This window comes from Plodia interpunctella, chromosome 18 (assembly GCF_027563975.2).
Source record: "Plodia interpunctella isolate USDA-ARS_2022_Savannah chromosome 18, ilPloInte3.2, whole genome shotgun sequence".
In the NCBI taxonomy this organism is placed as follows: domain Eukaryota; kingdom Metazoa; phylum Arthropoda; class Insecta; order Lepidoptera; family Pyralidae; genus Plodia; species Plodia interpunctella.
In genome coordinates, this window is record NC_071311.1 from 9397619 (window position 1) to 9421849 (window position 24231).

The window sequence follows — 24231 nt, forward strand, 5'->3', positions numbered from 1 at the left end:
CAGCCCCATTAATGTCACAATCTTCGGCGCTCGCGCATCTATATGTGTACCTACAGTGATTTTTTGTGTAAAAACGTTTAGATATAACTTAACAAAAATACTGGTTTGTTTAATAACATATACCTTGCCAAAAATCTTCCAATTGGTTTTGAATATTGCTGGATTACTATTACTAGTATACATTAGAATTACTGGTATTCTCAAAAACTTTATACTTATAAAAATTGCAGGTGAAGTTCTGATATTTTCCAATTAGAAAAACGCAACCATCTAGAAAACCACAAAGCCAAGGACGTCGCCATTACATTAAATTTCTAACTGTGCTCCAACAATTCCATTGCAGACCGAGCACCCATTGTGAACAGTAACCTACGGCAGCGGTATACAAAGCACCAGGTCCACACTTGCGACCAGGAAACGCGGGAATGGGTTCAAATGTCTATAATTTGCAACGCTTACGTAACCCGACGGTTTTCCATCGATTCTAGCATCGTGATCTCCTAACCATTGCCATTCGTTCCACACTCTCAGGTAACCACTATAACTCTGATTCAATTAACTAGCTCAATGGCCCTCGCTTTTGCCATCGCAACGAATTCATGTTAAACCGTAAGAATTCCAATAAAACAGATAAAATTCTCACGATTGGAACTAAATTTAACAACGATACGAATAAAATAATGGTTCATGAAACCACTAAAAAAGTCTCACTCGTCATAACTACACTGAACGACACATATCAAAAATTACTGTTACGAATTTTATATTATTTATTCAGGGTTGCTGACCTCTGACGAGCTAGCGAGATAGCTAGATCTAGATGAGCAGAAAAGTAAACACGTTTCTATCATAGAGGTCTAAAAACGTAAATTAAATTATCGCCTAGTTTAATTCATTAAATGTTATAACTCTCATTGCATGTGCATTCCCGTTACCCAGTTATGCAAAAGATAGTTATTCTGGGAACAGTATTTACAGAATTATCTTCCCCACAACTTCCCTTTGCCCAACATCAACAAACAGCGTGATTATAAACAAAACCCCGCTTTTTCTGCCGGTAGTGTTGTTGACTATCTCAAATAAACATGGATGCACCGCATACGCCGGAGATGCCCAATAGTCGCGTGAAAAGAGGATATGGTCTAGTTATAGCCCTTTTTGAACTCTTAGTTGAATAGGAATATCTTGAAAAGGACCAGTTGTGATCCCACACACCAGAGATAATAGACGGTGCACGCAGGCACGTAGTCACAGCCACGATCTGCTCTGTTTGCCCGAAATTACAGGATGCTGAAACTAGGGGCAAATTGTAGGTAAAATTGCAACTAAACACTGACTTAATACGTCAAATACTTGAGTTAATAATTGGGATTTACATTGGTTGTATGACTTATTTAATTAAGACATGGTAGAAAACTCAATTATAAATACGATTCCAAATGGACAGGCTAAACCTTCATTCAATAAGATGAGAAATACTAGAATGATTGATACATAAAACTTCATGGTATTGGATATTACCATGGAAATCCTTACAGTTACAGTAATACAAAACTATATATCAAAAACCCGGCTTGAAGAATGAATGAATTCGTGTTTACCATCAGGTCCAAGTGACCCGTGAGTGGCACTTGTGGTCGTCCCACTAGTTGGCATTCATTTGGAGCTATTTGGCGATACGACGCCGCCGTTGCCGTCAATTGTCAGACGGGACATTGAAGCGGTAACCGACTACCCCAATATTACTGAATCGATTGTCATCAGTATCACCATCTTTGGTATTGCTTTTGAAGTGGGTTGCCCTTCTAATAATACTGTAAATTATATAGCTTTACGATAATGAGGAGGTGATAAAATAGAGAGGATTTAAGTCTACATTCCACGGAAATGAAATAGGAAAGGAAGATAGAGAGAGATATTTAATACAAAGTGGCGCCAAAACATTTGTCCATTACCGGGCAGTATTTGCAACATATTTATTGACTACAGCAAACCACAATAGCTAGACAATATTACAACATACGAAGTAGATGCTGCAGCAATAGAAATGGGTCACAGCTCAGTGATAATATTACTCGGAGAACAAATTCGTCCTGGACTGCAGCCCATAGTAGGTTCGGACTTTGGACTATGCTTATCATAATCATTGTATGAAACGTTATATAAAGGAAGCTACAAGATCAGCCTTAATCAGCTAAGTGGTTGTGTTTATGAGATCTGCAAGCAAAGGCTATAAACTGGAAGATATTGATATTGCATAATATCTCGCTAATTGGAATTCGATGGTGCAAGAATTACAAGTGACCGTTATTCGCTATAAGCTGAATAAGCAACATGTTACGAGAGTTTATTTACTTTATCTAGACACGGTGTCTGGTAGTTTCAAATCATATCACATTTTGAACTACCCACTGATTTGGTTTACGCATTATGACATCTGTCTGTCTGAGATGCTTCCCCAACGCAGAGCTCAGATTTTTTATTGTTTAGATTTCTGTTTATAATATACATATGGTTAATATTAAATATAAAATACCTAATCGATTGGTTTCATATCAGTTATTCATATCAGTTAGATTTGATCAGTGTTATATGAAAACTGGTAGTCATACAAGGTCATCGGGTCTAGGTTTTATTAGATGTTGGTTGTATTGGTATTGTTCAATATAGTGTAGTTATTTTAACATTAAAAGCTGACAAACTGCTGACAGCTGTTAAAAATCAATTTCACAGAATGAATGATAATTCTGAAATTCCTGTGCCTACTTGGAAGTAGCTGGCGTACAGGAGAAAGTGAGGCATCGGCGCAAGAAGGCCAGAGTCGGAGCTTCGGCGCACCCTGCCCTAACCGGCGCAAGTAGCAATAATATCGCTAAAATAGCTAATGGATAGTTACCGTTTATTCGCAACGGGCGTCGAACTGCAGGCGGTCAACGCACCAAGATTTATCTCTTCATCCTGCACCCTGCAACTGCAGGACTAAGTTCGAGCCTTTACTCAAATCAGATAACATCCAATTTTCCGATCACTTTGACTTTGACACTTCACAAACACAACACAAACTAGTCACAGAATCCACTGCACGAGGACTACGTTTGAACGTAACGATTCGAATTTTGAATCCGCGCATGCGTCAGAATCAGCCAATACGTGGGTCGTAGGCGGCTGGCGCGCGCGCACTGCGGCCGGTCGCCCTTCGCCCCGCGCCGCAAGCTCGCAACCTGCTTGCAGCTTTTTGCGGTAAGCTCTGGATAGATAAAAGTAAAATCATTGCGCTCCCACGCCACGATTGCTGCCACTTTTCGAGCTTCCGATGCACATACATTGTTTGTTATTTCGTATGCATTCCTAATGAAAGTTCTGGAGCATTGTTTGTTATTCCTGGCAATTCTGTCGTTTAGTCTTTCATAGTTTCTGGATACAAATGATTACCTTCTGATCAGTTAAAAAAATTGACATTAATGTTTCGTATAAATAAACTATTTTCAGTTCAGGATCATGACACGTTCCATACAATAGCACTGAATACAACACCAGACAAAAATAATAAACGCGTTTGTGTCCTTGGCAACACAATCACATCAAACTGTTCTTTAATCTGCGCTGTACAATTGTCATTTCCATTTCGGTGAATAATTTGGTTTAATGAGTTTGCTCCAATATATAATAAAAAACTTTACAACTGTATTTCGCTGACAATTAATCGAATCTTTTTAGATTCTCACCAAATTTGGTCCACTCCGCAAGCATCTTATGACAGTCGAGTTGCTATTAGAATTCAGCCGAATTAGGTTATCAATCTTAAGAAGTCTGTGAAAAAACGACTCGATGCAATCAGGTTTGGACCAGTTTGATATAATTTGGCAATGATTCTAGTTCTACAGAAACGCTTTCTTTCAATAACAACAATTGTATATACCATAGCTAAAAGAATGTATAATATATACATACATATCCTTTATGTGACATTCTGGTTGATTGATCCTTCAGTTCTCGCGCGCCCTGATCGGACTGCGATCCCATTGTTGTTCAACTGTCTTTATTTTCTCCAGGGTTTCGACCCTGTTAAGACGGTTTCAAATGACATCTTAAAATTTTGCAGACAGGCTCGTTTAGTAAAATGAGCAAAAACTCGTTAGGAAAGGAATTCCGGATACACCACCCCTGTGATGTTCAAAGAAATGAAACACTTCATTAGAGTGGGCAAAGCTACTGGCAAAAGTTAGACTATAGATATAATATATATAACAATATCTAGCTCAGTAGTGCAATAAATTAGGCATGTTGAGAACCGCGCGTGATCCCGCGCAGTCAAACCAGTCCGGCCACAACGGATCAACATTGCGGCTTTATTAATAGTAAGTAGTCGAACTCTGCGAGCGATTGTTGCTTCCACCACTTAGTCCTGGGAATATTGACTATTGCATTCCTGAGCTTGGGATGTGACGATGTCGTTGTGAGGGTACCGTTAGAACATGGATCAGCCAACAAAATAATCTTACCAATTCTTCTTCTTTGCGTGTCGAAGTTCATCACAAAGCCTTCGTTTTGCTGTTTCTAGCACACTAGATCAATCGTCCATAGAGTGGCTAGGGCTATTTTTTATATCTCCCAAAATAGGCACACATCATTTTTCACTTTCTTTAAAGCATTATCGATGTCGTCTGGACTAAACGTGGAGTTATTTTTCATCAAGCCTCGCGTAAAGGCTCTACAATTTTTGACGACGTAGGTACGAGTGCGTAATGGTCGGGCTACATTTGAGAGGATCTAGATCAAATGTTTTTGATTATTTCTAGATTATGTAGCCAAAAGCCACAAAGTAGCATTCACAGCGCCGCCGTAACGACGTGGGACAACTTGATACAGTTCGCCTGACAGCCCGAGCCCGTCCCGCCGACACCCGACACCGGCTGCGCGCCGCTCGCTGGAGAACTCACTTTATAATGTTGTTCGGAGCTTATATGCTCTGACGTGTGGATCAGGGATGCTCTAGGGACATACCTACCTAAATTACAAATTATAAAATCTACTAATCTATTGACCACGTCCAACCCTCCACTTATAGAATTTCTCAATCCCATGATTTATTGACATTCAATTCAATTCATCTCTTCCTTGCTTTCATTTAGAGATTCACATTGGTTGTCACAATAATGTTTGTTCACATTTACATTTTAATATATTATTTTAATTTGGAAGATTTCTCGTATACATAATATACTGTACATGTAAGTGATTGTGAATGAATAAAATGAAAATATAAAATCAAGTATATTTTAATGAACACCGACGCTCCACAGCGGCGGAAGGAATCGGGAAAACGCAGAGATGGGATATTTATCAAGAGGATCTAAACGAAAAACACATATTTTTTACAATATTTCTATGCTTTAATGGAAAAAAATATGTGTTTTGTGATTTCTCCACACAAACTACGACACTCTTCAAAAGGGTTTTTGTGTCTAAACATTTGAGCACCACAAACAGCCCTGAGCGTGTAACTCGAGCCGCCGTCATCCGGGACTCGAGCCGGGACGTCACGTCGCCGGAGTCCGGGCCGCCGCGCCTTGAGGACCGCCAAGTATAGGATTACAACACTATGTGTCATAAATAGATTTTGAAACACGACGGAAAACAGATGATGGACACGATATTCAATCAATAAATTATTAAACGCGCAGCGCACGTATTTTTTATACCTAGTTATATAAAGTATATAGCGATAGTTTAAAATTAGTGAAATTTAATAAATAAAAAAGATTTTATCATACACACGACTATATAATTTTTAGGTCTTGGGCTGGCCTGTGCTTAGAACAAAATAATATGATGAAAAATATACAACTATACTATACTAGTCATTGAAAGCCGTGATCCAAACTAGCTAAGATGCCACATTACCCCGCCGCCGCACAGAGGGGCAAGAGACCCTCACTCGTACCATCAAATCAACCAAAACCAGTTAGACCTAAGAAATGGATGTTACAAAAAACGTGTCTTCTTTTAGATATAAACTAAATTTTGGTAGCGTGGTAAATAAGCATTGATTTATTGATCCAAGACACCTGGATCAATAATCAATGCTTTATTGAATCCACTAAGTTGATATGTCCTTATTACATTTTAATGGAATTCCCTTACCTATTACGGAACTTCACTTTGCACATTGGAAATTATTCAAGAGTTTGCATTCCTAAAAAATCTTGATGAAACAGAATCGAATTAACAGATGAGATCACCCGACGGTTTAACAAATACCTTCCGTGTCTGGACCTCTGAGAAAACACACCTGACGCTGACGTCAACACTAATAGACAACGCATCGCTGAGAGAGAACACAAATAGAGAATTGTTATTGAATTTTAAATTGCATTCAATGAAATTAAAAAAAACACGACAACTGTATCAACAAATCGAAAAGACTTGAAATATGAAACATGTTAAAATTTGCCATCACAATCACTAAATCCTTTTGAATATGTACACTAAGGATGGGTTGCACTGTCAACTTTGACGCTAACGTTAACTTGCACAGAAAAACAAAAAAACGGCGCGCCGCGGTTAAATCGACCCTAACATATTAAAAAAAAGAGTCGGATGAGGAAAATACTTCGTTCACAAAAAAAATGTTTATAACCGTGCGTTTGTTGCGTTGTACCAACATTTGACGCCTATTCCGTCCATCTTGTTCAGATTCTGTGCCATGGTAGATCTAATAAAGGGTACACGTAAATGCGCTGGCCGTTGAAAATTTTTACTAAATAATAATTTTATTAAGGAGTTGTTGTGTTTAGGAGTAGACGCTATGAATAGTCTATTTATAACTAGTTCTTTGCATTCTATCGATACTGCGGCATGAGATATTACCATATTTACCATTACACGTCCCAACACCCGTATCTTACAACTCAATTATAAATCAGCCATTTGTTTTACCAGCTGGAGGACCGGCTCGCAGATAGATATGTTCATACTTACGAAGATTCGATTACTCAACAAGTTGCTGTGATAAATATTGAATTACCGAAACATAAATCATCAGGTTTTTTTAGGTGAAATTAAATATTTTGACGTGTCCTTCGTCAAGAGTTTCGGAGTGGAAAGAAGTGTACAATTTATGCTAAATTGTCTTTGTCTGTAAGATAAATAGGAAGATCTCTTCTTCGAACTGATTTTGTTACTCAACCATACAATTGAACTAATAGAGTGCTATTAGTTTCCGGCTTCTCTATCGGTAGCAGTGGCTACCGATAGAGAAGCCGGCCCTGTCCATCTGGTAGAACACAGCAGTGCCGGCCCTATCCATCTGGTAGGACAGAATAGTGCCGGCCCTGTCCATCTGGTAGGACAGAGTAGTGCCGGCCCTGTCCATCTGGTAGGACAGAGTAGTGCCGGCCCTGTCCATCTGGTACGACACAGCAGTGCCGGCCCTATCCATCTGGTAGGACACAGCAGTGCCGGCCCTGTCCATCTGGTAGGACAGAGTAGTGCCGGCCCTGTCCATCTGGTAGGACAGAGTAGTGCCGGCCCTGTCCATCTGGTACGACACAGCAGTGTCGGCCCTATCCATCTGGTAGGACACAGCAGTGCCGGCCCTGTCCATCTGGTAGGACAGAGTAGTGCCGGCCCTGTCCATCTGGTAGGACACAGCAGTGCCGGTCCTGTCCATCTGGTAGGACAGAGTAGTGCCGGCCCTGTCCATCTGGTAGGATACAGCAGTGCCGGCCCTGTCCATCTGGTAGGACAGAGTAGTGCGACGCTATACTATCCATAGATTGAGAATTTGAATACAAATTCTACTGTTACAAATACAAAAGTGAAGAAAAGTGATTTTAAAAGGAGATGTTACTTATAATGCCAGTTGTTTCCCCAAAGCGAAGCCCCCTGGGCTTAGCTATGGGGAAACAACTAGCACTTTCATTGGTTGCATGTGCATGTACTGAATTATAATTTAATTGATTAGATTTATTTTTATTTCTTCAGATAGCAGCGAGCGCGACAGACTTAACGAGGAATGTCCTCCGTAGCAATTATCATGTGGTTTTAATAAACTCCGACTGCGCATAAAAATTTAATTTTATATTACGCCTCTTGTTAATTTTTTAATTTCATACCAGCGATTGAAACTAATATTTTACTTGTGAAAGGACGAGCTTCTAAGTTCTGTTACGAGGAGGCGCCGGGTCTTTGCTGGGCTGTTTCAAAATGCCAGTTTCAATGCACTGGGTTCCGATAGGGCTGAAATGTGATGTTGTATCTGTGGTCGGTCTTCTGCAGTAACTACGAAATAATTGCAGATATCGCGTGTCGCCGCGGCGGGGAGCCAGCACATGCCTGCATGAGATCGTCGTCCAATGCGACCAAACTTATGTAAACATTTATTACTATTTTCATAGTTTTTGTATCGGTAAATATGTAACAATAATTATAGTTATTAATCAAAAAGTAACAAAAGTCTTCACGCGTGTATCGAGCGGATGATTACACTGCCTGTGTACACCTGTATACAAGGGACAAACCCAAAAATCACTTTCTTGCTTAGTTGACTAACGTCCCAATAGTCTGACAACTGAATAAAGAATCAGCTTTGGAAATATTCAGGTATGTTTAAATTGAATAAACTATGCATATAATTAATTACAAGAAGGAAAGGAAGCGATAACTCTAAAAGCAAGTCCACACTAATTTATTTTTGAAATAAACGCATAAAATAGTCGAAATACAAATTGTGAATAGTAGTGATGATGTTTATCTGTCTGAATCGGCTACGATTTCTATAGCGCAATGAATATCGTAAGTTACGAGCTGCAGGATCTATCTTCTATTATTATAAGTAAGGTCATAAAATGTAAGTACATATGGGAATATAATAGACATTTTTTCTACATAAGCAATTAAAACGACACTCGTGTACTTGCTAGAAGAAAGGGAAAGGAAATCAAGTGTGAGAATTTATTTTTATGACATATACTTCGCATATAATGACTATCTCTTTCTGTCACATGCGATCTTGTTCCCGGGTGTCTTTCTCGCTGTGAAGTTTAGAATCCCAGTGTGTGTTTTCATCACCGCCGGCGTACCAACGTTCTTTGGCAATGCTAACATTGCCTCTCCTCATTCCAGTCTATGGGGTTCTAGTAGTAAATCCCGTCGTCTAACCTAAGGAGTGGTTCTATTCTAGGGCGGTAACCACACGCCGCCGCGCCGCATCACTCGAAGACATCTTATAAGGTAATTAAAATATATACGGAAAATAAACGCGGGTGAAGCCGCGGGCAAAAGCTAGTCATTTAATAAATGTACTTAGGTACCTTCTTACTGTTGTAGGACGAACTCGATCCAACATTCCTTGGCATTTCTTTTATTTTCTGCCAACTGAGGCTGGCAAAGTGAATCGATCGATCTTCTCATTAACTGATTGCATTTGACCTTCCATACCTACCTGGAGTGTTAAGACGACATGTACAGTACTGTACAATAACTAGTTACCGCAGCTCCGCTCCGCACGCGATTGTCACCCTGTACAATGAAAAATATATAAAATTCATTATTGGAAGTATAGGTACGATATTTTGTGGCTTTCATATTATGCGGATAAAAGTAGTTACTAGACTTGCAACTTGCAAGGCGCAGGCATTGCAACCGTCTAATAGCACGCTACTTACGTTTTTGCTTTTAATATTTTTCACTGTTGTTTCGACAATGATTTCGTGTCTTAAGTTATGACCGAAACAAATTTTAATTTAATTTTTTGGCTTAGCATATTTACAGGAGGGCTGCCAGGACGTATTGTCTTAACTCCCCGTTGATAACTCCATCGCTATAAATCCGGTAAGTGGCGGCGCTTGCGGAGAGCAACTTAATTGATTAACGGCTGCTGATCAACATGCCGGGGACCACTTCTGTTTTATTGCTTTGATAACCCGCCGACAGCGGTCCAGTTCGGTCGGAGGCGCTAGGGGTCTTCGAGACCCCTACTAATTTCGTTTGCAATTTATTTTTATTTAATATTTTACATAAAATTTAAAGCAGGTTTATATTTTACTGTCAAAATGTTACGAAACGAACGAATTTGTTACTATGTCTATTTTGTATATAATCTTGATTAAGAATAAGGCACAAATTTTGTTTGAGATGAATCGCAAGTAACAATTCTAGTTTTTGTAGAATTTGTAGAAAACTTAGATGTGCAGGAGCATTCCTCTAGGTAAAAACTTTAAAGACTATTATTTCCTCGGTCTGTATGATCCTAGGCTAGTGATTTACACGGTAATTAATAGAACAGGTGGTATTAACATAAAGAACCCATAAACCCACGGATGTAACGACTACAGCGGTACAAATTCGGCATAAATCAAACCTAAACTATTTTGTTGAGCATTTTAATGTCTTTAAATTTATGGTGTCGAATGTCTCATTTGAACACAGTTTATTTAATTCATTTTATATTGATTACCTGAATTTTACTTGCGTATATAGGTGTAGATCAGACACACATTCTTATGCTTATTTATAAATAAAGTTAACTTTTTTCTTTTTGCTTTTTAACAAAATATCGTTTTAATGCGTTCTTTTTTTCATCTACAACTGTTTGTTTCATTAGAACCTATGTAGAAGTACATTTATGTATATAAAGTTCTTTACGGACAACGTTGGTTTGTTCTATGAATAGATCAGACACAAAGACGCCAAAAATCTTAGGCCTATTATTGTCTCGTCATCTCATAACCCCGACCAAACTAATAAATCACCGCTTTTTTGCCGCTCGGTGATTGGGTGAGGAGTGGCGCGATCTAACCAATAGCGGTGCTGCGCTAAAGCATTGTGAACGCTCTAATGACTGCCATTGTTTTTCTAAATGTAGCTTTTTTTCTATGTTTTTTTTAGTTGTTTGCATAGAAGACAATGTAGTATTCAAATTGGCGGCAGTAGGTTCCGCTTGGTGATTGAAATTAATTTAACCTATACTATCCTACTGGAAAAAATTCGATAAAATTCAATAACATCAGAAAAATACATGAATACTTTAAAGTACATTCTTACATCAAAGTTCCTGCGGAGGGAGATATATTCAATAGCTATGACAAGAACACTGCCAAGAATACTGCCAGAAATACGCTCCATGTACTCGTATATCTAAAGATGTCATTCATAAAAATTCCACATTAATGCTCGCAGCAGTTATATTTTAGCACTTAAAACTTGTTATTTTTATAATAGCCCTTAATGAATATCCAATGTCGCTTTTTCAAAAGCAATTCATCAATGTAAACACTGGTCGTACTGTCCTGAATGTCCTGATGCAGCAAAAACGGCATGAGTGATCTACGGCGACACATCGTGGAACTTACGGTGACCGCCGGACCGGAATCTTGCAGAAAGCGCGGCTATCCTCGGGAAAGAGACTGGGAGTGTAAGACAGTAAACAGGCGACAGTATTGAGGCAAATACAATAACTTATAAAAACGAAGTTATTCCTAAAATGAATTATTCCATTGACAGTTCCAGAAATTGACGTTTTTTTTCTACTTTTATTTCGACAGATATTTAAAATGAAATGACGAAATAACAGCATGTAAACGTTTTGCAGTCATCAATGTTTGTAAAAGTTAAGTTACAATACAAACAATTGAATCTGAGGACAAAATGAAAAAGTCTTCTCTTTTTAAAATAAAAAGGCACATGCCTATGTGAAACAGAGAAAGAGTTTTGGTGAACAAAGATCAACCTAGTTTTGGAGCTAAATTTGGCTCCACCAAAAATAAAAAAATTATAAAACTTCTCAAAATTGTGTAATAATTTCTCCTAATGTGTTTCTAATAAAGCATTCAGCGCACATAGCCACGATGCATGTTACACTTCGCAGACATCGATCACCGTTTTTGCAGCAGCTCCATGTGACGCCTCCCAGAATGACTGTTCATTAATATTGTAACACCTTCTCATTATACCCTTGGCTTCTCTCTTGTTTACAATTTCAATCAATTTTGTATTACAAATCATAGTTCATTATAGTCTGCAGAAGTTTTACCATTTCAGCAACTTTGAATTACCATAATCTCCTATTCATCAGGCTTTCTTTTGGTAGAAACATGAGCTGTATTAGCGAGTTTGTTTTTAGGAGTTATTAGTTTGGTTAGTAGTATGTCTATTTCATCTGCATCCATAATTATTTTAAGTAACAAGAAAGAGTAATCATCAACGCTTAAAAACGCAACATTCTGGAGAATAAAATGCATGTGGAGCGCTATTCCATTCGCAATCAGGTGAGCACGAACGTAAGTATTTAAATAAAAACGGCAGTATGGCTCTCACACAATCCAAAATTGCTGCTTCCGCCAGGGGCTGCACTCCGTAGGCACGATAACCGCCGAACCCCTTGTGGGGATATTTCGTGACGATCATGGCACGAGGCTCCGAATCGTGCCATGCTATAAGATTCGGTTTTGTGTGACAGTATAATTCACTAAGTATTCATATTTCGGTGATATGTGATATCAGAGCGAGAGCGTCATTTTAGTCCAATGGGATTGAGTGCTTACATGCGATAAACTGTTGATGTTTCAATGTTGTCAGAGTTTTGTTCGCGAGCAGAGATGTGTTTACACGTATTTACCCAATTTCTTAAAAAGTGCTGGACGCAAACTCAACTCCTTGAGGAGGTGCGCCTATCTTTTTGGTAATAAACAGGGAAATGTCTGAGCATATTCGCGAATAAACTCAATATTACATATTCTATGCTACCATCTTGCTAATTGCGCAAAGCGCCGACTTATGATCGTTTCTCGGAAACCCACAGAAACAACAGATCGCTGCCATTCTGTACATTTTAGAGAGCATTATTACGGTCGAGGATTCTTTTATGGCGGCCAAAGTCGTGAGAAAGATATTAACATTATAGTTTCATATCTTTCTAATGGTTATAACTTCTTCAGTAGTTATAACTACTTTGTAACTATCATCTGTAAGCATTTATTATAATCTTCTATATATAAAAGTAGCATTTAGAAGAAATAAAGAAGTGCATAATATGTGAATGCGATGAACATCCCCCCACGACTCGAGGGTACACCTAGATTTATTTGTTTTTCATCATGAATATGATATTCTTTTGCGGTCTTTTCCTCGCTGAGGATTGTGGCTCATAACGAATCGTTGTTTCTAGTGTTTCAGTTTCTTCGGTATTTCTATATTAATATCTGCTCATATTATTGTCAATCAGCTTTACTGTGCTGTCGACTACTGTATTTATGACATAATCAGGACTGAACTAACGAGCAGCAATAAATCTAGCAATCAATAAAGTCATACAACATTATGAAGAAATCACCCGCTCGTGCACGACAACACTAACATTCATAGCAAGTCCGCCGTTATTACCATGGTATAAAAGTCCATGAAGGATGTCTTGACGTACGGTTGACTATACAATAGAACAGCAGGCTCGTACGCAGGGTGGTCCCGTCATAAAGCGGTGCCGACAGCTTTATGTCCTCTGGAATCGAACCCGAGACTTTTTGCCTATAAACAACCTGACATCAGCAGCAAACGCATCGCTTTGTGCTCACTGTTTCAGATTAAATAGGTAGGTAATAAAATAATTATTTTACCAATTACAATCTGTACAATTGTACAAACAGACAGATAGAAAGTCTTTCATTTTATCCCATTCTGATTTTAAACATTGTGGTTCATAAACTGTTCTGTAACTGAAATCTTTGCTGTATGTTTTGAATATAGATTGTTGTGTATATATCATCATCAGCATGCCAGTCTCCTCCGCTTTCCCTTTTCTGATGTAAACCGTTCTAATACAACTTCGTTTTCAGTCAGGGTAACTCCAGTCTGGTCTTCAAGTGGTCCTTCGTCACAAACTCTCTGCTAAAATTAGATTTATTAAGAAATTAAGTATTTTCTTTATTTTTTCACGTATTTGTACGTATCAAATTAGGTACTTCAATATATCCAGCAAGTAATCTGAATGCCACGAAGGATTTTATAGGTACTCATATTATCTGCGCCCGCGGCAGGACATCAATATCCGCGCGCAGTAATATGTAAATGTCATAATTACCTGGCTCCTGCTGAGATCTGCGCAGATCATGTAGGTGGGAGTGAATTTGCACTAGCTAGGAACTCTTAAGGGATTTGCTTCCGTAAAAATTCCTTCCGAAAGCTATCCTGCCCCTTATTGTTTTTCTTCCTTGATATAGATATTTTTTACGTACTTTCTTGCCAAGCTCTTATCAGATTGATACTCACCTATCTACTATCGACATATTTCACAAACTTGTTGCACTTATAAGTGCAACAAGGCTCTAAGGTTCTATCGACCTTAAAATTAGTGTTGCAATTCCTGCATACAAAATAAGTTAAAACTCCATACGTCCACTAAACACCATAGTTCATTGATGCATATTTTGGCACTGGTGACAGAGTTCAGGTAGTCTGAATGTAGAACTATAATTGCATGGCTTTATAGTCAGTTATATTGTATTCTTATGAGTTTATCTTACGTAGCTCGCATCTGAGAAACTATTCTCGATAGCTGTCCAGCCAGAGCGCTCAACAAGGAATTATCGCCAAGTCCTTACAATCTTAGCAGAATGTCTCCGCAGTCAAGTTTGTAGGAATCGTTTAGTGTGGACACCCACGTCGGCGGTCCTTCAAAGGATGCCTGTCAGTAATTATATACTTAATTACCACGTAATACTTGTGATATGGCCCGCCAGGCGAGGCTCGGATTCTTGCACGGTACCGGCCTCAACGTACAGGACGCTGAAGCTAAACTATCTTGTTTATTCTTGACAGTCGTAATAACATGTGTCTCGTCTTGATGGTTGACAGAAACATGAGATTACTTCGCGGGATCAATAAAAACTTACTAAATGACTATACAGAACAGCTGTATGGAATTATTAGTAGTATAGAAGTACCTAGCCAAGTATTAAATTAGATAATATTTTGTCTGCAGTTTGTGACATGAAATCTAACAGATAAACATTACTTATGTGAACATTCCAAGTGTCTACGTATTATGATTCCAGAGACAGAGCCCTCAGAGCAGGCATGTACAGTCAACAGCACATCAAGTTACCCTGCATGAAACTCTATGGCGCGGTAATAGCGGCGAGTTTGCAATTAATTTGAGTAGGATCATATCTAAAAATGATTCAAAAAGGTAGATACCTAGATTTTTTAGTTTGTAAGTTTAAGTTAAGAAATAAATGGTTTAACCTCTAATTAAAGGGTAATAAATAATTAGCAACATGAATATGTAATTTATCGGTTTTAATAAGGGTAATTAATCTAGTAATAATTAATATGAAGCACATGCGACCACCCAGGTCGGACAAGGGACGCTTCACGAGATATCAAATGATGTCAATTCTGATGCGACACTGACGGACAGTTGTCCGCCGCGAGGTAATTAGTATTACTATTACTACTCCTCCTTACATATTACATATTATAAAACAAAGTCTTCTACCGCGTATGTCTGTCTGTCTGTCGGTTCGCGATAAACTCAAAAACTACTGCATGGATTTTCATGCGGCTTTCACCAATAGATAGTGTGATTCCTGAGGATGGTTTAGGTGTATAATTTATTGTGTTTTTACCCGAGCAAAGTCGGGACGGGCCGCTAGTGAAGTATACCCAGATTATAAAATTTGTTTGATTTTTATTCGGTCATCGACATGTTGTATGCCGGGCACTCGGTCAATACAAGCTGCAATAAGTAGTAAGTAAAGTAACGTATGTTTGACCTCATTAGCTATATACATACTCAATTTAATCGAAATCAGTCAAGCGGGACGGGCAGGCGTATTCTATAGTATAATATGAATATGATTTATGAAATTAACAGTAAACTCTTTGTACTCATTAATTTTAAATATCTTAATAATCTCCAGCGGCCATTTCTTGAACCATTATTTAAAAATAAGTAAAAACATTTTATTGCACCAATAACAAGATACAATTTAGATCAAGACAACGAAAGACGTACATAGGCGGCCTTATCTTTAGATTTGGCTAGGTGTAGTGAGAAACCACATTCATTTTAGAAACTGTCTTCCATTAACTTAGGCGTTATTATTGGTAAAGCACACGAAATTTTCTGTAATTGTCGAGTCAAGATCAAGTCTCTCATTACGTCTCGGCCGACTGCAACAAATTGCTGCCGACATCCGACAGCAGACGTTGAGAAAACCTGAGCTAAATGCTAAATTGGCTCGAGAACCTTTACGAAGGTGCCTTACGTGGATTGCAAAATCATTTGCTTGATCCGAAGTAACCAGGATAACTAAACTGAATGGTCACATATAGTTTAAAGCACAAAAATGGTAGGTCCCAAGGCTCCCAAGAAAATCGAAAATTCTTTGAATAACATCAAGCTATTCCTAAAATAAAATTAAAACTGAGCTGAGGCAAGACATGTTTCTTCATTGATTTAATGGTGGAACCGATTTATTTTAGTGATCATAAGAAGGTGTGTGGAATACCAGCGCCTGCTACGTACCACGGTACGTAGCAGGCGCAGGCGCTGGTATCCCACGAACACCGAGCATATAAACTGTGATCACTTACTGAGAAATGCAACAGTGTACATACAAAATGGACGTGTTGATGTGTTGTGTTCTGTGTACTATGCGACGTGTTGATGCTGCGTCTCAATGATCGGTTTTGTCATAAATTTGGGAGAAAAGGTAAGGTTAGTTATTAGTCTTCTTAAGTGAGTAATTACTACAATCATTTTACAACAATAAATATTACAAGTTAAAATAAACATTCGCAATATCTTAATGCTAAGAGTAGTCTCGATGCTTTGTTTTAAGATCATAAAGGAGCCATAATTTGGTGAAATTCTTCGTATGATCAGGAGTCATATAGCCGATCTCCAAAACCTGTGTAACGACAAATACAAGATAGTTAAAATTGATGCGTTTCTTTATGGGATTAACTTGAGGGGTTTAGTTATCCATATATCAGCAATATATTATGAATATTAACTACAACTAACCTCTAGAACATTATAATTACCCGCAATCCAGCCCGCAATCCGGTTCCCGCAGAATGCTGCAATAATCGCGATATCCTCATTTACCTCCAGTAACGTCCATATTACTGCGCATCTATGATTAATAGACATTCTTACACTTTTTTCACTTTTTATCTTACCTCTAAAAGCTTTGGCGCGTCGGCCATTTGTCAGCAAGTAATGGTCACTAGCTCGCTCATTGCCAGATGGTTTATCATACTCATTACTATTTACAACAACAAACAGTATACCAGCATCTATATCTGGACCTTGAGTGTCTTCTGAGTCGGTATTAAATACTACATTGCAATGTTTTGTGGAAACTACTTTGAAAGATGGAAATTCAAGTCGAGTTTCTTAACAATGTTGCCGTCTTATGAGATAAAACATTGACTGGTACTTATTTACTTTGCACACTAGCTAATTATGTAAGTACATGTCAATTATTATTTTAAGTAAATGTGTGAACTGTTTCTTTAAAAACGGATCTTATTAGCTAATTTAAATGCTAATAAATTAACGTTTCTTGGTTTATTCGGATAGGAAAATTACAGGGCATCCACAGCAAGTACAGGTTATTAAGATTTCGTAATTAAAGCTGCAATCAATCATGAATACAGTAGTATGTGGAACTCGTTAGGGGCCGTTGAGTAGCTCTGTCGCAATCAGCTCACTACGAGGAATCTCGACACTTGCACTGCGATGTAACTATGCAGCGTAGTTTTTATTGGGACTGAAGAGCCAAATGGAGATTGCACTTTTTTCTTGCTTATTAATTTATCTATATGTTTGCCGAGATTACCTCTATGTATCCTCAAATAAGATTAGTTAAAACATATTTTGACTATTTTAAAATTTTCTGCCCATCTCCGATCTGATCATGGAGTACGGTGCATCTGATTAACTAAACTAAATACATGTCTATTTATCCTTTAGTTCTTGTAGAGAAGCGCGGGCGCAAGCCTCGTCGCGTAAGTCCAGCTTTGCAGCTGTCGCATTACGTCAGTTTGTAAATGCAGCCTCGCAAATAGCTCCTTTTCTGATTGCAGGCAGGATTATTGACTTGTTCCTTTTTGTGCTAGTTATTATGAACCAAACATGCAAGAACCTAATAGGTACTAACTACATGGAAGTTTAAAAAGGCAATGTTCAAACTTATCATCATCTTGCTTCAAACAGCACTCGGGCGGGCGGAACTAATTGATCGGGATCCAAAGGAAAATGATTGCAACCGGATTGCAGTGGCAGACGCGCTCGATGAAGGATGGGGTTGCTGCATCGACGAGACGGAGACTGAGTAACCACTTTCCAGGACACGCTAAAACAAAAAGGCGAAGGCGAGCTGCGTGCCTCGGCCGGCTGATTTATCCCGACTGATTATTCACAAACCTGCGATAAATCGTACAATTTCTCTCCGTAACGAGATCTCCGAGATAATGATGACCGCCATCCATGTATTTACTCAAGCTATAAGGTCACGCATGCAACTACAGCGGAAACTGGCGTTTCCAAGAATCACCATGAAACATTAAACATATAATCATATAACATATAATCATATAGAGATTTAAGTAGCAATAAGTCAGATAAATGTGTGAATGTAACAGAAGGCTGTAGTTTTAGTTAAATAGTCGTTTATTAGCGACAGAGCCGATGATTAAGGAGCGTCAATGTGGATATAATGTGTTGTCGCATGTTTGTTCTTCTCAGACGGTGCTGAAGATGGACACGACGCGGAGAAGATTGGTGGCGATTCTGGTAGGGCTGCTGCCGGCGCTGGTGGGGGCCGACGTCGTGGTCATGAAGGACGTTACTCTGGGCTTCGGAGAGGCTCTGGAGCATTGTAGAGAGGAAGTGAGTGTACATTATTTGGCCTGATTTGGAATTTTGAAATGGTTAGCCACGCCGCTGCAATTATACAGATCCCTACACCAATACTACGTTGTGGCTATTCATATTCCTTGCGAATTCGAGGGTTTTACTGTCATTAGGAAGCGAATGTGAGTAAATTAGCCTAGACTTACAATTGATTGTAATTTTTTGATTGTATAAATAAATGAATCAGTTTGTTATTGTTCTCTTTCACCCTTACATGTTGCCAACTTCATTTTCGGCTGTAACGCTCTATGTAACGACTTTTTAAACTGTTTCTGTGTCTGTCCGCAGAGCGGTCTGACCTCGGACAAGATGGAAGAGTTCTTCCACTTCTGGCGCGAGGACTTCAAATTCGAGCACCGAGAGCTGGGCTGCGCCATCCACTGCATGTCCCGGCACTTCAACCTCCTCACTGACGCTTCGAGGATGCATCATGATAATACGCACAAGTTCATCAAGTCTTTCCCCAACGGTAAGGAAGTCTTACTCTGATCTCGTGATTTGTCCTATATGTTGACAAAGACACACATGACAAAAAAATATCATATAATCGAAAAGGTGTTTATTTTTCTATAAGCAATGACTGAATCAGCCAAATACTACAATCTTTCCAGGCGAAATCCTGGCGTCGCAGATGGTGGAGCTGATCCACTCGTGTGAGAAGAAGTTCGACCACGAGGAGGACCACTGTTGGCGCATCCTGCACGTGGCGGAGTGCTTCAAGATGTCCTGCCAGGAAAAAGGTCTGGCGCCCACTATGGAAATGCTTCTCGCAGAGTTCATCATGGAGGCTGAGGCGTAGACGACCAAACCAAATACCGCTTCTGTTTTTATTGACGAATTATTCAAAAAATCAAGAATTATTTATTTCTTATTAGCTTTACTTTGTTGGTTTCAAAATAATGAGATATATAACATAATAACGATCGCAATCCGCTTACAATGTACCTCCTACTCATATTATTCAGATTAATGTTCTATCCAACAGTTTGGCTTGAATCCTGAGTTAGTGGTCTAAAATAAAATCTCTAAATATTCGAGTCTGATCCAATGCGTGTCCAGATACCATTTTAAAATATTAATATGTTTAACAATGGATCGGTGAATTACAATGTCATTGTCATTCAAAGAAAATTATGATGAAACGGATTCATTCATTATTTCTGTAAATTGAAGATTTTTGTAGATAGTGATGGACAGTATCGAGAAGTGAAAATCAAGCTGCAATTCAAACATATACATAGCAATACGTGCATAATTTTATTTTTAGCTAAGTTAATAATTATAAGCATAATAAATAGAACATCGATGAGTTCACAATGCTCCAACGCAACGGCTTTAGATCACATGAGATTAGAATAAGGTTTGACTATTTTTTAAGCAACGCTAACGACGATCTTGCTTTCTCAACGGCTACGATAGTTTTAAGTGTATTTTGTATAATAAACTGTTGAAATGTTGACATAATTATAAACATTCACCTAATTATTGATTGTGTAGATTTTTGTACATAGAAGTTGAATCAACATCCAAATGTCTTTTCTTCTTTATAATCTACTTAGTTTAGAGCATGGAAAATCACCTTTTATTTCAAAAGTTATTAGCTATTTATTGTACATATCCGGCTGGTTAGTTTCGGCGTTCCGTTCATCAGGGGATGTAGCTCAGTGGTAGAGCGTTCGCTTTGCATGTGAAAGGCCCCGGGTTCGATCCCCGGCATCTCCAAATTTTTGTTATCATTATTTACTTTTTCAACTTCCTGAATTCAATAACCTTTTCCTAGTACTCGTGTCTGTATGCTACCCCCTTCCTATAATTTAATGTATACTATACTACATCTATACTATTATTATAAAGAGGTAAGCGTTTCTGAGTTTGTATATTTGAGGCGGGGATTTCTCCGAAACTACCGAAGCGATTTCAAAAATTCTTTCACCATTAGAAAGGTACATTATCCAAGGTTGCTATAGCCTATATTTTATCTCAAAACTCCCACGGGAGCGAAGCCCCGGGCAACATCTAGTATATTATATATTCCTGCGTTTTCAGTTATCTTCTAATGGAATAGAAATAATTTCTTCAATAGAGCACATTTTACCCTAAAATTACCACTGGTTGGAATAAAAAGAATATTTTTTAAAATCTAAAATCATTTGTTTATAAAAAAAGCAACGATTGACCCCGACGTGATTTGAACACGCAACCTTCTGATCTGGAGTCAGACGCGCTACCGTTGCGCCACGGAGTCGTTAAAGTTTGAGGCGAAATTCTTCTTCTCAAACAGTATAACAAATGACTGATCAACTCGGGAACGGGAATCGGGAACTAATTGAAGTCAACTACTGGACGAATTAATAATAGTCAAAATAATGAAAAAGTATAGGTAAATACTGTCATTTTCATTTCTAATGCAACTAGTAACGCCATCTGTTATCATAGTTTTGCTCTACTAAGTACTTATTTGTACTGATATGCCTGGGTTGATGTTTATGTTTCTTGAAATTGTTGGTTTTACTAAGTACAAGATTTTTTATGATTTTATATTAAGAAAAACAATATTTTGATGTTATAGAATAAAACTATATTTGAAAAGAAAACTCTGTCAGCACAATGACTACAAAACATTCAGGTGAATTCAGTGTATAATTTATAGTAACCACTTAATTAAAACTTTTTGTTAAAACTGCGAGGTTTCAGTGGAATTTGGTTTATTAGAAAACCGATAACTTAAGCCCCTACCTACCTACTCTATGTGATGTGACCTAGATACTTTCTTATGAAGTTCCACAAATCAATAGATGCAAATACGTACCGTGATATGCAGTATTATTGCTGCTCAGGAAAATAATATAGTGACTACGATAGAATTTAAACAAACTATTGTGGAATAAAGCAAAACTGTAAAATGCTGCAAAGCTCCAGTTTGTACTGACTGAGAATTACAATTTTAGATTCTCTCAATTAAATTCACTAACTTCTTACATCTTAGTCATTATAGGCGGCTCATGTGGTACCCGAGTGACATCAATACCTTGGCCAAATCTCACTACAATCTTGAATCAAAAAATGATGACCGCTAAAAATCCAGGCGGAGTCAGTAACTACGACATCGGAATACCTATCAGATATTGTATTGCCGCGGTACCAGCCTATTTACTTGCGCGAATGGTTTAACCGATGTATTGACGTAATTAATTAATTTATCTTAGTCTATACCAGGTTTTTGCTTAGACTGGTTCCTATAGGTTCCTCGAGCTTTATGTAGAGTTGCAAAGTCACATGTGATCTCAGTCCCTAGTGACATTTAAAACTGCTAAAACTAGTTCCATATTAGTTAAGAGCAAATGAAAAGTTTTGAAATGATTACCAAAATCATTTTGTGTTTAACTTTGTCGTATTAGGTGTCCGGACAACTGTGGATTTAAGCTTATTGTCACACTCTCGGCCACCATTAATAAAGCCATCACTAACATCATAATAGATGCTCTTCAAACCCCAACCGCGACTGGCTCCCTGGACGTGCCGCCGGCACTGGTCCTGTCCCGCAGGAGCTCCAAGCCGAGACATCATCCAGTATCCAGGAGGAAACGATGCAGTACTGGCGAAGATAATAAAATGTCAGACATCAAGTGGTTGCCTGAAATACGACTCAGGGGAAACGTTTTAGAAGAATCATGACGTCAATGATTACGTGGCTTCATTTATCCCATAGATAAAAGAAATATATTTATCCCTTTCCAAATTATGACTGATCGTTTTTATAAATCGGGTCGGAAGATTTCTCTTAAGTACCTATAAGAAGCATTTTATTGAAATTTATACGTAGGTAATTGTTGTTATACAGCTTAGATTAATAAAGACTTTTTACTTTAGACAGACACATCAGACCTATGTATTATTCGTCAGCGAATCTAGCCTGACCAATTTAGTAGGTACACATACAAATATCCCATTGTGTGATTATAATCTTTAAGAAATTATAGGTACAGGTACAGTTATGTTTTCTATTAGATGTACGTACATAAGTATATTTGGTATATGTGTAATTATTATGTAAATATATGTACCTACATTTAAGATGCACTATGATACCTACATTTAATTCTAATTGTTAGTCTACTGTTTGCTCATTCACCCTCAAATCCAATAAGTGCTCCATGGACTAGACCACTATCATCACAGAAGTCAAGTGACTATTATGGTAGCCGCCGAAGAACTGGCTGGACTCAGTATGGCCCGTAGTGTAACTCCAGTGATGAAAAAGTACAAAATATAGACCAACATTGTCCTTTTTCAAATTCCCAGACAACGACGACCTCGTCATAAAACAATATACTTAAGTAATAATGGAACGGAACGTGCCTAACGACGACAGGAGCCTATTGCTCAAGCACATTGCAACGTCATGTATGCCTGCGTATATTTACGCATTTGTTTACGCTTTATCGCATGGGGCTTTCCACGGCCCACATCCCACAATGTGGGCTAAGGTTGCAAAATAATCATACTTATTGTAGCATTTTATTCAGCACAGTCTTCACTCTTCCCTCATCACAATTATACAAGCATTTTCCGATACAAGAAGAATCACCCTCGAAGGCCGCGAAGCGATTGCTACATTGGCTTGGCAGTGTATCAATGTTGGTAATGTAAAGTCCGAGGCTTTGTTGGGAGGTTAAAATACTACAAAGGTTAAATGGGTTTTTATCTCGGCATTGTACTGATGGTAGACCACATGAACAAGACATAAAATGGAAACGGGAAAGACAGTTCAACGCAGGCGAAGCCGGATATACGAATTTAGATTGGCACGTGAATGCTCTCTGAATACAAAATAATAACAATAACCATTCATCGTTTAAGAGTTGGGCTTCCCCAGCGGCTAGCAGGCAGCGAGGAAAGGGTTGCCGTCTACTAACTTCTAATACAAAACTTGAGTTTACGAGCCCTGCCCATGCTAGCCAAAATAAAACGTCAATCAAATTGCATGTTGCACTAGATCTGCTATTGCAGATCTAGTCTACTTTACTTACTTACGTTTAGCATAAAAGTGATTTAAATAAATATTGTTATATTTATCTAGTCGCTTACTTTTGGATAGTTGTCCCCACGAAGTACAACATATACATTACTCATCCGTGCTCCGTGGTTGTTCCTCAGGTTCAATCACATGGATTTCTTAAATTATTATGAGGGCTTGGGGAACATGGATTTTTATAAAACTAAGTACAAAAGCTGATTATTGCTACTTAAATGTCTATATTATAGGTAGGTGTGATTCAAACAAGATAGATGGCAACCCAGCTCGCACA

The 24231-nt window shown here is 38.3% G+C and overlaps 3 protein-coding genes, 1 long non-coding RNA gene and 2 other non-coding genes across 11 annotated transcripts in view; 2 read left to right on the plus strand and 4 right to left on the minus strand.

Moving 5' to 3' along the window:
- Positions 1 to 3187, minus strand: part of LOC128677587 (protein prickle-like) — a 293975-nt gene extending 290788 nt beyond the window's left edge. For 4 of the 6 annotated variants that reach the window (XM_053758548.1, XM_053758550.1, XM_053758547.1 and 1 more), the window contains exon 1: positions 2897 to 3187. The gene's annotated coding sequence lies outside the window, so the exon portion shown is untranslated. The remainder of the gene's footprint in view (positions 1 to 2896) is intronic. The other 2 variants (XM_053758553.1, XM_053758552.1) reach the window with 2 other exon arrangements.
- A 4044-nt stretch (positions 3188 to 7231) lies between these two features.
- On the minus strand, positions 7232 to 7738 carry LOC128677900 (uncharacterized). The gene has a single exon (XM_053759065.1). It carries the CDS (start codon positions 7736 to 7738, stop codon positions 7232 to 7234), a length of 507 nt encoding a protein of 168 aa, XP_053615040.1.
- Positions 7739 to 15945: 8207 nt separating this feature from the next.
- Positions 15946 to 18513, minus strand: LOC128677811 (uncharacterized). Its single transcript, XR_008405566.1, has 2 exons — positions 17047 to 18513; positions 15946 to 16910 (listed from the first exon to the last, which is right to left on the minus strand). It is a non-coding gene; the product is annotated as an uncharacterized LOC128677811 (long non-coding RNA).
- A 223-nt stretch (positions 18514 to 18736) lies between these two features.
- LOC128677810 (general odorant-binding protein 1) lies at positions 18737 to 20453 on the plus strand. Its single transcript, XM_053758926.1, has 3 exons — positions 18737 to 18898; positions 19211 to 19391; positions 19534 to 20453. The coding sequence occupies exons 1-3, from the start codon at positions 18767 to 18769 to the stop codon at positions 19719 to 19721; spliced, it is 501 nt and encodes a 166-aa protein (XP_053614901.1). The 5' UTR covers positions 18737 to 18766; the 3' UTR covers positions 19722 to 20453.
- Positions 20454 to 20572: 119 nt separating this feature from the next.
- On the plus strand, positions 20573 to 20644 carry TRNAA-UGC (transfer RNA alanine (anticodon UGC)). Its single transcript has one exon. It is a non-coding gene; the product is annotated as a tRNA-Ala (tRNA).
- A 451-nt stretch (positions 20645 to 21095) lies between these two features.
- TRNAW-CCA (transfer RNA tryptophan (anticodon CCA)) lies at positions 21096 to 21167 on the minus strand. The gene has a single exon. It is a non-coding gene; the product is annotated as a tRNA-Trp (tRNA).
- Positions 21168 to 24231: the final 3064 nt, after the last annotated feature.

Coding starts and splice junctions, on each gene's coding strand:
- LOC128677900 (XM_053759065.1), bottom strand. CDS start 7,738: ATGGACAGGGCCGGCACTGCTGTATCCTACCAGATGGACAGGGCCGGC.
- LOC128677810 (XM_053758926.1), top strand. CDS start 18,767: ATGGACACGACGCGGAGAAGATTGGTGGCGATTCTGGTAGGGCTGCTG. Junction 18,899..19,210: donor TGGAGCATTGTAGAGAGGAA/GTGAGTGTACAT, acceptor GTCTGTCCGCAG/AGCGGTCTGACCTCGGACAA. Junction 19,392..19,533: donor CATCAAGTCTTTCCCCAACG/GTAAGGAAGTCT, acceptor CAATCTTTCCAG/GCGAAATCCTGGCGTCGCAG.